This window comes from Halichoeres trimaculatus, unplaced genomic scaffold, assembly GCF_033239565.1.
Source record: "Halichoeres trimaculatus isolate MK-OKI-2021-1 unplaced genomic scaffold, fHalTri1.1 fHalTri1_scaffold_7, whole genome shotgun sequence".
NCBI classification, from domain to species: domain Eukaryota; kingdom Metazoa; phylum Chordata; class Actinopteri; order Labriformes; family Labridae; genus Halichoeres; species Halichoeres trimaculatus.
Genome location: NW_027437185.1, coordinates 11716330 through 11729707, shown reverse-complemented (window position 1 = coordinate 11729707; position 13378 = coordinate 11716330). Strand labels below are relative to the sequence as shown.

General features: G+C 39.1%; 1 protein-coding gene and 1 long non-coding RNA gene across 8 annotated transcripts in view; one reads left to right on the top strand and one right to left on the bottom strand.

Annotated features, from left to right (window-relative positions):
• LOC141793995 (uncharacterized) overlaps positions 1 to 5613 on the bottom strand; it is a 34346-nt gene extending 28733 nt beyond the window's left edge. The window contains exon 1 of the long non-coding RNA XR_012598455.1: positions 5322 to 5613. This is a non-coding gene — a long non-coding RNA (uncharacterized LOC141793995). The remainder of the gene's footprint in view (positions 1 to 5321) is intronic.
• Positions 1 to 13378, top strand: part of nrg2b (neuregulin 2b) — a 68959-nt gene that overhangs the window by 26134 nt on the left and 29447 nt on the right. For 6 of the 7 annotated variants that reach the window (XM_074674919.1, XM_074674918.1, XM_074674915.1 and 3 more), the window contains exons 2-4: positions 8181 to 8343; positions 9853 to 9971; positions 11776 to 11899. In XM_074674919.1, coding sequence (XP_074531020.1) covers positions 8181 to 8343; positions 9853 to 9971; positions 11776 to 11899 — 406 coding nt within the window. Of the gene's footprint in view, positions 1 to 4796; positions 5026 to 8180; positions 8344 to 9852; positions 9972 to 11775; positions 11900 to 13378 lie in introns of those variants that run through there. The other variant, XM_074674920.1, reaches the window with a different exon arrangement.

Sequence of the window (13378 nt, the reverse complement as noted above, 5' to 3'; positions counted from 1 at the left end):
AACTCTTCTAAACCTCACAGTTTTAACTCTATTGGAAGAAATACATCAGCGACAACAATCCAAACTGTTTTTTTCCTTCTCTTGAATCTGTGATTTGTGGCTCTCCTGTGCTTGTTATGTCATCACTATTACCCTCTCCACTATCATGTTAAACTCTGCAGCTTAGCTCAGGCTGTTCAAACATTTGGTTGGGAATTGCTGTCATAACAATTCATTTCATTTTATGGTGCAGAGATCTTGCAGAGCTCTGGCCGTAAAGTGGGAGCAACACAGAGAGACGAAAGCTGTGTTGTGTAAATGTTATTGAACTGACCATTTGAGGTAGCCGGGCAGGATTGATGAATAGATTGACTGAAAGCTTGAATGTTATTTAACGCTGGATAAACAGGTAAAGTGACTGTCCTGTTGTTCTCCTCCTGCTTGTCTTAACCTCCTACTTGAGTGTGTGATTTATTAAAGCTTCAGAAATATATTACGATCTCTAAGGAACACGTAGCTTTCTTTGCTCCCACATACTTTACAACTCAGCTCCTGGTTTCAGAGAAGTCACTGCGGTCATGTCTGTATTTTTTATCAGTCGTGACTCACATTTTACAATAATACAAATCTGACTGTACTTTTATGTATTGTATCTGTGCAGAGAAACACATCTGCTGATTGTGCCATGATTTGTATGAAAGTTTAAGACGTGCTGAAGTATTAGGATATATTCTGAGGAGTTTTACTGTATGCACTTTGCTCCTCTGGATTATCTTTGTCCTTCTTCTTCTTCTATATTGTCTTTCTTTTGTTTGGTGGTGTTTTTAGTTAATGTGCCGTTGAGTGTCTCTGATGTATTTACTGACTGTGAAGTAGTTTGTAAGTTGCTTTTGAAAAGTGCAAAATGAACAACGATAATTTTTCTCAGAGGTATTTTGTCATTGTGAGTCTAAATGTCAAATCTGCAGAGTCGGGATTGGCCTCAGTCGACCCTTCCGTGATGAGAACTCCTCTGTTATTCACATATGGTACACTGCTATTAGATTACAGTTCCAGTGTTCGCCTGCGAAATATCCATAGCTAAATGCTTGATGAAAACTACGACAGGGCCGCTGAGTTGAGCCTTTGTGTGTTTTTCAAAATGAAAAAGGTTTCTAGAAACTCATCCTTGTTTATAATGTTAGCAACACAGAGACTGTTTGTGTGTCCTCCTGAAGAAAGCTCAGCCTGAGGGGTTTGATGCAACATTCATGCCACATTTCATTTACTCTTGCCTGTCTTTGGAGCATACATTTTGTGGGTTTGCATGGTCTCCTGTAGCATTCGCCATAAAATAATCAGCATAAGAATCAGATATCCTCAAAAAACTTTTTTTATGACATGTAGAGCAGCCATACTGCATAAAAATGTGTTTCTGCTCTGAACAGCTTCATACAGAGACAGGCTGAGTCGTGACAGAGAGGCAGTAAACATTGTGCACATTTTAAAGATGTCACACTTGATCGTGACTGATATATTTGATACACAGAAACTCAGTGTAAACAGAGTTAAAATCCATTTCCAGTTTTGGTTTTTGTCTTATCAATAAATGCATGAGATGCGTGAGCAGGTAAAGTTGTTGCTTTTGAAAAGCTATGGAAATGACTGGACTCAGCTCGTCCTACATAAGAAAAGAGGTTTTTCAGGTTGGTCAACTCTCTAAGGAGCAGTTCTTATGGAGTTTATTGAGCCATTTTTTATTAATCAACCCTACTAAAAAGGGACTGATTAATATTGGCTTTTAGGGCTGGAAATGATCCAGATTATTAGTAGTTTCACTGGCCAATAACAGATATTTGGAACAGACATACAGTACTTGTTATCAGTATTGCTTTCATAAATCAATCATAATCACATTTTGCTTTTTTCCACACAAAAAATATTGGACAAAACTCTTAATTTCAAATTGAAAACAGATTTCTACAACGTTAAACAATAAAATATTGCGAAAATAATTGTTTGTATAATTATTCCCCCCTTCAAGACAGTATTTAGTAGACCTGCACCTTTGGCTGCAATCACAGCACTGAGTCTGTGTGGAGAGGTCACGATCACTTGTAAATCTTTGCACTGCAATTTTGTTCCTTTCTTCTTTGCAAAACTGCTCAAGCTCTGTAGCAGGTTACATGGGTATCGGCACGAACAGTTATTTTCAGGACGGCCACAGATTCTCTCTAGAATTTAGGTCTGGACTTTGACTCCACCACATGTACCTGGTTCTTTTTAAAACCATTTCTGTGTAGTTTTTGCAGTATGCTTCGGATCATCGTCTTCCTGGAGAATGAATCTTGTCCCAAGCCATGGTTCTCTTCCAGATTGATTACCATTGTCCCCAAGGATTCGGTGCATTTTGCAGCATTCATTATGCAAGAAAAATCCCCAGAGCATGTTGCTGCCACCATCATGCTTCACAGTGGGGGTGGTGTGTTTTTGGTAATGTACAGTGTCTGGTGTCAACCAAACATAATGTCTTGTCTGACGGCTAAAAACCTCAATCTTGGTCTCATCACACCGACGAACCTTCTTCCACTTGACCATGGAGTCCTCCTTATGCCCTTTAGCAAACTCTAGTTGGTATTTAATATAAGTCTCTGGACGCTCAAGACACAGGTGTTTCATACCTCCATTACTTGAGACACACCCACACCACTCAGGTGATCCTCATTTCACTAACTGTGAGACTACTGGCACCAACTGGGTGGACCTCTATTGAATTAGACCATTAAATTTATAAGGGGCTGAATAATTATGCTGACAATTACTTTTTGTCCATTTTGACTTAACTTTTGTGTGGAAAAAGCCAAATTTTATTGAGCATGGTTAATTTATGAAAGCAATGAAAGGGTAAAACATCCAAGTGGTTGAACTCTTATGAAAGGCACTGCACATCATTCATAAAAACTAGGCTACTTCATTACTAAATACTATAGACTAATATGTAAAACAGCAATAAAGCTTTAGTAGCAAACTTTTTAATTGATTCCTACTGTTGGCAATCTGAACAACAAAGTGCCTTTACTGATAATCAGACAAATGCTGAACATCCATCGACCCCGACTACTACGACCAACACGGTCAGCACAACAGGCTGTGAACACAACCATGACATACTGTACGATCACAGGATTGAAGTAATCTGTAACCGTGATTGTGTTCACCAAGGTCCTGTTTTTAAAACCAGCAGCTGTGAAGCAGCATTTTCTTTCGTTTTAAGTTATTTCTATTAGATTTAAAAGAAACATAAATCCAATATTTGCATCCCTCTCATATTTCAGTCTCCACCAACTATTGAGAAAATACCTGCTCTCTGTCTAAATACTCCCCAGTGCTCACCTCCTCCTCCTCCCTCACTTAATCTGCTGCTGTTTCCGGGCATACGGTGCAGAGGGTTTATCAGAGCTTTTTCTCTGTAAACAGCTGTGTGCTGTGTCTCACCTGCATTTGGATTGGAAAAAATAAACTGTTTATTTCTGGTTTTGAGCCAGTGGGTCTGGTTAAAACTGGGACAGTGACGCTTTAAGCTCCAACCGAAGCAAGCTATACTGCCGGTTTTTAAAATATTACCAGATTAGTAGACACATTTTTCTAATATATTTATAATAGCAGTTAGACTTTGCTATTCCTTAGGATAACTCATCACAAGCCAAAGCTGTGGAATGGGAGACAGTATCTGCTGATGCTTTACTTTGACAGTGTGTGTCTTTGACAAGACTAAATCTCACAAAGTGTGAGAACTGGATTTTAAGATGTGCTGCTTGTTCTGCTGTGAGCCTAAAAATCCTACTTAAATCCTTCTTACATAACTGCAAGCTGCTTGGATGGTACTTCATAGAGGTTCTCCTTTTTTCTGCATTCAGAATTTGTTTTCTTTCCTCATTAACTTCCTCTCCTGTAATTTAAGGATTATGGTTGACATTAATTTATTTTTTCTTACTGTGGAGAAATCCCATAAAAGACCAAAAACTAACAATGCATTAGTCTGTCTCTCAGCTCTTTCTGACTTTCCTACCCTTTCTGTGGCACTCCTGTAAAGCTAATTTATTCCTCGTGTAGATGTAAAAATGGGCCACAAATGTATAAATATCTCTCTTTGTTTCATGTTCAATTGGGCACTGCAAATTTTACACAAACTGGATTTATAAGTGAATTAGCTTTGGACTATTTTTAGAGTCAGAATGCCACATCTTTATTTCTCTTTGTATAATTAGGACAGTAGTGTGGGTGTGTGGGTCTCATGTGAAGTTGATGTGATGACTGTGTCTCACAGCTCAAACTGTGATCTTTGCCTCAGAAAAATACAATCAGCCTGCCACTGTAATGTTTTGATACTGTCTCTTTATTTCAAACTTTGCTCTTTTTATGAAACATGCTGATAATTGCAAAGGAAAGTCATGAAACGTTTAGAATTGACTTGTAGTAAAGCTATGGCCTAATATGTCAAACTGTTCTCTGGGCTATATTGACATTTTATTATAGTTTCATTATTCATTCTGACATTATTTCTTTATTTTAAAGAGGGTTTCCATTTTTTTCTAGCTATAGATTCATTTAACAGCAGACATGATTTAGGAGTGTCATGCAGGTTTATGTCAATCTGGTAGTGGTAAGGGAGAAATCCCTCCTTGATTTGCTTCTTGAAAGGATGTTCACACCTGGATTATCCAAAGATATTATCTTACAGCTGGGTCATCCGAAATATAATATGTGAACATATCTGCAATTTTTAATAGTCTTTTGTCACGTGACTGAGCGGCGCGTCAGGGAGAACATGGTGGGCAGAGGCGCGTGGTAAATAACGGCCTCTACTGATCACTCCATGGAGCTGCAGCGCAGGATTTTTCATTTATCGTCTCTTCAGAACGATACGAACGTGTATCACCGAAAAACCACGGAAAACTGAAGGCATGTAAAGCCATATGAGTACAGATAGCTCTCTGTGTTTTCGGTCTGTTCGCTGTAGCTCGGGAGGTGAAGGGATAAGAGAAATACAGCGTCATCACAGCTCAGGTGCGTGAGGTCGTCCATCCACATTCAGATAGGCAACATGGTCTGTCACTGTAAAGCCTCGATACTAAATAGTAGTATTTTGTCGTTTCACAGGAGACTGCTTTATCACCACCAGTATGTCAGTATAAAGTGTCTGGTTGTTACAAAAGAGACATCATGACTAAGCTAGGTTAGCTTGTATGCTATCAGTCAACAAGTAACATCTGGAGCTCGGTCCACCAAGAAACAATGCCAGGAGGAGGACTATATCGGTAAACATACATTATCGAAAATACTCAAAGTGTACTTTAACTTACCATTCATGAAATTTTCGCTCAAGGAGTGTTGATACACGATGTTTTGAATCTGATAATCCATGTCGTAAACTCTCTGGATTATCTCTCTCAGATTAGAAGCACAACCTGGGCTTGTTTCGTCGTCAGTCAGCAAACTCAGTCGTTATAAGAGTTGCCGGGCCTTTACAAAAGTTTTTAAATATGCAGTTGGCAGCAAAGTCTAGTAATTTCCATAAACTGTGTCGCAGTAGGAAACCTTTCTTGCCCACCTGGGGGCTCGTAGGTATGTGACGTCACGTGGACGTGATGAAGGTTAGCACGGTATAATGGAGGAACAGCGTGTCCGTCCACTTCAACACCAGCAGAAGAGTCTGTAGCTAGAGGCGGAGCAGTATCACAGGACAAGTGATGAATCTGTCCTTCTCATCACTATAACCTTCAGTTCTTTAAAGCTGGTGTTGTACCTTTACACACTGCTGTCAGTTCCTGGACCTCCCCCTTCTCTCCTTTATGAGCTGACACACATCTGTAAACTTTTGTTTGTCTGAGAGGTGTCCAACATTTGACAAAAATGGTCTTCTATCTCCTGGCTGCTCCAAGTCAACCTACAACTTATTATATGGGTATGCTAGCTCGCTAATGATAGTTAGCAACTTTGCTCCCTTGAGGAAGGTGTTCACTGAGGGGATACATCAGGTGAGAAGCAAGGTTATAATAGTTAACTAAAATGAAAACTAAAATTTAAAATACATTGCAATTAACTCAAACTAATAAAAACTAGAAAAGAAAACAAAGACGATAAGTAAACTAAAACTGTATCTTGTGTTCACAAAACTAACTGAAACTAACTAAAACTATAGTGAAAATTCCCTTAGTTTTAGTTCCTGACAATATTAATAGCCTTTAGGATTTAAATTAATCCGACACATTTTCCCAACCAATTTTAGACAGTTTTAGGCAGTTGTCAGTGCCGTACGGCACCATCATAGCAACGTACTGGGACGAGCTTGTTTACTACACTGACTGGCTGTGCTCTGTGCTGCGACCAAACATAGTAATGAATTAGAGCATCTGTAATAGTTTAATTGCATGTGAGTCTGACTTTAATATTTTTTAAGTCTGCCTTTCTTGTTAGAGTCCAAGTTTCTAAAGATTTAAGCTCATATTATATTGTTTTTTATAGTTTTAGTTTATATTATTTTTATGTGATTTAGGTTAACATTATTATTTTGTATAATTCATGTATATATTTTTTATATTAAGTTTATATTATTTTTTTGTGATGAAGGCAGCAGCCAACAGTTCAGTATCAGCATTGACTGAGCAGTGAGCACTATGTTGGACTGGAAAATAAACAGTATTATAAAATATTTACTCTGAACTTTTTCAATCCTGCACCTGGTTAATTAAGTATGAAAAAACTAAAACTAAACTAGAACTAAGCCTTGTTGCAAAAATCAAAACTAAATAAAAACTAGAATACCTGCTCTAAAACTAATTAAAACTAAACTGTAATGGGGAAAAAAAAATCACTGGAGTCACCCCCTGCTGGTGAACACACATTTAAGTCACTGCTGCTTTTGCTGCTCTTTTTAAATGGGTTGTTTCTATTTTTTATAATTTCATTTTTTAAGCTTAAAAAATAGTGTACTGAAGTGAAAAAAAACCACATTTAAGCCAGTTAGGGCAACACTGCATGGCTTTGGCCCGCTTTACACTGTCCCAGGTTCTCAAGGCAAGAAACTTAATCCCTGTTTACTCCCAGAAGGCGTAGCCTGGTGAGTGGTTGGACTCTTAATGTAGTATCTTCTGTTACCATTAATGAATATGTGTGTAAATGGGTGCATATGCTGTAATGCAGACGTGCAGTGAGAGGAGTGTTATGTGTAAAGTCATTTTCTTTTCGCCCCAGTTCGTACCTTTCTGCCACAAAACTTTCATAAACTAAAGTATTTTAATTTTAAGATGAGAGGGTGAATGAATGAATGAATGAATGAAATATACTTTCACTCCTTGATATGAAATCCTGAACAGTATTGTCTTTAGTGAAAGTGATACAGAGGACTGAATTTCTACTGCTGAATTAAGAAATAACAATTACTGAAATAATGAGGTTTTTGAGGGGATGTGTGGTGGCGTGCACTGTGTGTTGTGTGAAATTTTAGGGATTTAGGAGAAGAGTACACAGATCTACATGGATCTGTTATAGCACAACACTGTTTAATAACTGGAATAGATATACGGCATTTATTTTAGCCCTGGTCTATACACCAGTTGATTTGCATTTCCAACATTTTGAAGCATATCCTATCACCTACACACTTTGCGTGTGTGTGTGTGTGTGTGTGTGTGTGTGTGTGTGTGTGTGTGTGTGTGTGTGTGTGTGTGTGTGTGTGTAAACTGTTGTAGCTGGTGCTGAGTTGTCTCTCTGCTTTAACACTGAAGTGCTTGCGTTGCTGTGCTGCTTCCAGTGATGCAGTCTGTTGTAGTTTTTAAGGGGAAAGAAACAGAGAAACTCTCCTGAGACTGATGAGGCGCATCACGCACATACATTATCATCTTCAGTGTTGCATGTTGTGGAAGTTATAAAAAATACTTTTTCACTAAAGCTTTTCAGTTTGTCTAAATTTTCCCAGATTCAGACTACACCCAGTGAGTGCTTGTGTGTCTTTGAGTTGTATCATTGATTTTCCTTCTTTGTACTGACTCCGACTTTTTACTTCAAGTTCTGATCACAACATCAGAACACTTACTGAAAAAAAAAAAATCATCCTCACACATTTACAAAGATTTACACACTCATAGTTATTTTAAGTTAATTTCAATAATGAAAGCCTTGATTTTCTCTCTCTGTGCTCCCTCCGTTCTCTCTCGGTCCAGCCTCTGCCCCAAAGCTCCGGCTGATGCGAGGCCAGTCTCTGATGGAGGGGGACAAGCTGTACTTGAAGTGTGAGTCGACAGGAAACCCCAGCCCTTCCTTCCGCTGGTACAAAGATGGACACGAGCTTCAAAAAGGCAGAGACCTGAAGATTAAGACCAACAAGTGAGTGTGTCATACTGGAGGTGTCTTTTTATCGATTCGTTTATTCGTTTTTCAGTGCGAAACATGCTCAGAGAAACACAGACAGATGAATTGGAAAAGGTGTAGGCCTACTGTAAATGTCTGCAGTGAAGACGAAGGTTTTTCAGGTCAAGTGTAATACAACACCCACATGCTCGTATGTATATTGTAAAAGTCAATGGTCTGTTCTTTTCCCTCTTCCCTGTACCGGTGGTAAAGTGATACCTCCTCAAACAGCTGCACTTCAGGACATGAGGGCTGAACTCTGTGCTTCAAAAAAATCATCTTTATTCTTCATAAAAATAAAATGTCAAGTTCAGTCAAAGCTCACTTCAAACTTAAGAAGCAGGGGTTAGCCCCGTCAAGTGGGTGTTTCACTAATTTGGTCACATTTAAGCCTGATATCCCCATAAAAAGTCACCATGGCTCCAGCCGTACTTTAGACTTCAGTTTTTGTGTTGCATATAGATTTTGTTTTTTTCTTTTGCTATTCTCTCTGTGGATTCAGTTCACATCAATACAGAATTTGAAGGAAATTCCCCACCTGTTATTTCAACAGGTCACAGTTTGAAAATGCACTGGTTCAGAAAACAGCAAAGCTCGTTTACTGTAACATTACAGGCTAAAACAACAGGCTAACACCAGCTCAAGTTAGCATCCTGAAGCTAACACAGAGACAGGGGGGACACTGAGGAAAAGCTCTTACATCTGCTCCACAGCACACAGCATTTAAAATACTCACATTTCCAGGGTCAGAGGTTTGTTGGTGGATGGTTGATAATGTGTCTGGATTCAGGACCAGTCTATTCGCTAGCCCTCTGTTGGACTGTCCAAAGTTGGAAAAGCAGTCGGCTGTGAAGTGACTAGCACACATATGCACAGTTTTACTGAGTGTAGCTGGCACATTTCCTTGATAAATGAACTCTAGACACCCAGTCTTGTCTTCTTCCGAGATGGGAAGCTTGTGCGTGGAACTATGTAGCTGTTAACAGCCAAAAACAGAGCAGTGATGGCTCTTCTAACATCAGCAGAGGGTTGGGGGGTATCTGCTCCGGTGGACCAATCAGGTAAGACTTGCTCCTGATTGGTCAAAAAAAGGAATCACTGACGTCGACAAATCCCCAAAATCGAAACAGCTTGTTTTGGGTCAGGATCTTACATTCACAAGCACTACTAAGTACAGTTTTTGTTATTAAATATCACATTTTGTTTGCTGGGAGGAAAGCCAAAGACCCACAAATTTCACTTGAAGACTTGATAAAGTGATTTTTGCATAATATGGGACCTTTAACAGCAAAGTGAGAACGATACCATTTTTAGACCGCTGTTTCTGTTAAGATTGGTTTCTGTGGTTTACTTAAAAGATTTTATTTGTTTAATCTGAATCAGTGTTTCTGAAAGACTTCTAGCTGATGTTGTCTTAGCATTGTCTAATTGCACTTCTTCTCTCCTTCTCCTGTCTTTGTCTCCCTCTCTCCCTCTTCCCTGAAGAAAAAACTCAAAGGTTCAGATCAGTCGTGTCCGTGCAGAAGACTCCGGTAACTACACCTGTGTGGCTGAAAACTCATTAGGACAAGAAAACACTACAAGTATAATCAGCGTACAGATCTGTAAGCAATGACTCATTGTGTCTCCATACGTCTTCATATGTTTCTGTACATGTATGAACACTTTACTTTCTCTCTCTCAGTGAAAACCTAAAATTTAAATGACTTTAAGTTATAAACCATAACAGTGGGTTTCTTCTCCAGTTTTTGTGACCAGTGGGTCTCAGCCTTCGGTAAAATGTGATCTCTGAGTATTAGAATGAAAACATAAAAACTTTTATTCTGTTAGCTCTAATCCTAGTTTTGTTGCTAAAATTATTTGACAGCACAATGGATAAAAAAAACATTTCATAACAATAGAATAGAAATGCATCTGTTTTGCACTTTTTCACCGTTACCTGGGCTCAATTTTTGAATGAGAAAACAATGTGTGATACTCTTCATATCATTTTGTCAACAACTCTTTTAAATAGTTTCAGAAAATTTTGACACTATCAGGCAAACGAATGAGCCAAACTGTCATTAATTAAAACAAGTTTTGTTTGTGTCTTTGTGACTAAAATAAATACAGTTTCTTCTTAGATAAAAAGTTTATCCTTTTTATTTTTCTAACATTTACAAATAGTCCATGTAATTGTCAGAATCTGTCGAGAGACGACTTCCACCATTACATCTTTTGTTCTCGACATAGTATAAAAACGTAACCTCAAATTCTACTTTGGTTAGATTTGAAACCTTTGGTTCTTTCATGAGCATCAAGAGGTAAACACCTATATATAATCAGAGGGATTAAAGTATTAGAGTTTTGTACAGTGGACACTGGGAATGCTTGGAAATCACGAAAAATCACTCAACCCACTGTGGATAAATAGCTTAGTTGCCAGTTTTTGTCATGTAAATGTTATGCAGGCCTTGCAGTTCAAAAACTCGTAACTTTGCCTGGGTATAAGCTGTATTTCTAGTGAAAAATATATCAACAGACTTAACCAGTTCAATGTAACATGAATCCTTTAACCCCCAGGCCATAATTTCTGCTTTTATGGCTGTATCCTTAAACAAGACGTTTTTAGACAATCACACTTCCTTTTGGTTGACTCTAAGCCAGGGATCTCAAACTCGTGCCATGGAGGGCCAAGAGGCTGCAGGTTTTCTTTCCAACCAGAAACTCCACCAGCTGATTTCACTAATTACCTCACCTTCCAGCAGAGAGCAGGGACTAATCAGTGAAATCAGCTGGTGGAGTTTTTGGTTGGAAAGTAAACCTGCAGCCTCTTGGCCCTCCATGGCACAAGTTTGAGATCCCTGCTCTAAGCACTGTGTCTAGCGTATTGTTCTCCTGTTGTAAAAGCTCACCTTGTGTCTGAGAACTTTAAAATTTCTTCAACACGTGCCAAAACGACTGACAAAAATTAAATATGCAGGAATCTGATTAAGCACCCAACTTGTTGAGTTATTTGCGATCAGTCTTTGAAGATCATTGTTGTGAAGTTTTTGTTTCAGAATCAGACCATTTGGAAGTCTGTTAAGTCTAACTTTAATTCTCTTCAGTCTAAACATATCTACAAGTTTTGAAAATATAACTTGGGCTGTGAGGAGCTGAAAATGCACTTTGGTGAGAGGAGGAGGAGGAGGAGGAGGTTTATTTGACTGAGCTGAGCTCTTTATATGCTCTGAACCAGCAGCTGTGCGAGCTGGAGAGCTGCAGCTAGGAGAAGTGACTGAATCCTGCCCAGAAATAGAAACGTGTTACAGTAAGCTTTGCTGATGTCTGAAGTGACACAGCGCTGTGCGATTTGTAGTTCTACACTTTGACGACTGAGCGCTGACATTTCTGTACCTGTCTCCTGTCTGACTGTCCTCGCTGCAGTGACCACCACCACCCCGTCTCCAGGTGTGAGCCACGCGAGGCGCTGCAACGACTCAGAGAAGGCCTACTGTGTCAATGGAGGAGACTGTTACTTCATTCATGGTATAAACCAGCTGTCCTGCAAGTAAGTAGGCTGCTCATTGCCTGTCCCCTCAGTCATCAACGTGTAGTTGCTCCCACTGTCTCTTCCTCCCTCCCTCTTTCTCTCTTTCAGTCTGCCTCTCTGGTCTCAGACTCTTTGTCGCTGGTCTCTGCAGCACCTTGTCTTCTGTTCCCTGGTCGTAGCCTCCCCACATACATGCACGTGTTGCCCACAGCCATTCACACTGCAGTCTCGAAGGTTAGATGTAGTAATTGAAAAATTATTACAGGAGGGACATGTTTTTAAATCAAATTGGAGGCTTCAGCGGATCTGACTGTCATGGATTTAGGTGACATCTCGCTGCAGTGTTTAGCCGCAGTTTACTGTGAACGAGATATAGTGTAAAAATATAAAAATGAAAAGGTGACAAACTTACTCAGATAGATTGAAAAGCAGTAGTTTCTAGCAGTGCTTCCTGAAATCCTTCTTAATCCTGGAATAAAAAGATCATATCTCTTTATGAGTTTTTTTAACAACAAATCATTTCCCTCAGAATTTTTATCAGCGGGGAAAACTTCAGATTTTTGTCTAAATTAATATCCAAGATGCTGATGGTGTTCAAAGGTAACAAACGCTCGTCTGGTTGGTCTGGGCTCATACGTGGTAGATAGTAGTGGTTGTGAAATAGGGCAGCTGAAGCTCATGCAATGTAATCTGGAAATCACAGTATTCACAGTATGCTCTGAATAATGAAGATGTAACCAGGTTGTTGTGGCTTTTGCTGGTTGTTGTGAAGTGACTGTCAGGTTTACAAAGAGAGCAAAGGAAACAAAACCTGAGTACAAGTCAAAACTTTAATTTCTATTCTCCTCGTTTATATCATTTAAGATCAGTACTATTCAAGGCTGCTGAACAAAGTCTTTGTCTGTTCACACTTTTATTCAGTTTTTGGCAGAGTTAATCTTTTATAAACTAAAGTTTGCACTGATGCATGTCACTTAAAGTCCCTGTGAGGACTTTCTTACTGATCTTGAGAAAGTCTTACCTCTAGATTTAAACCTGATCCTAATCCACGCTTTGAAATGAGATTATCAGCACCACAACAGGTTATTCCTGAATGCTATTTCTCAGTTTCCTTAGCCATGTCGTCCAGGACCGGATTGATTTACTTTGACAACACCACTCTGGCCAGCAAAGTTTAGCAGTGAGAAGAGAGATTTATGTTTTTCTCTTCTAAAAAATAACTTCTTGGATTAGCTTTGTAGTGATGGTGGACACTCGAACTGAACTGTCAAAAAAAAGGTCAAAAGAGTAGAAGAAAGCTAAACAGGCTATCGGTAGACTTGAGAGTCTATCAATAAAATGAAGAGTGAGGTTACGTTAGCTCTGCTTGGTGAGGGTGGAGTTGGTATGAGGACACTAACGTTACGTATAACTAACACATCTCATACCATAGACTGTAAAAAAAATGGATGTCATCTTGCTCGGCTTGAAGTGAGGTCTCCACAAAACTGCTCCCCC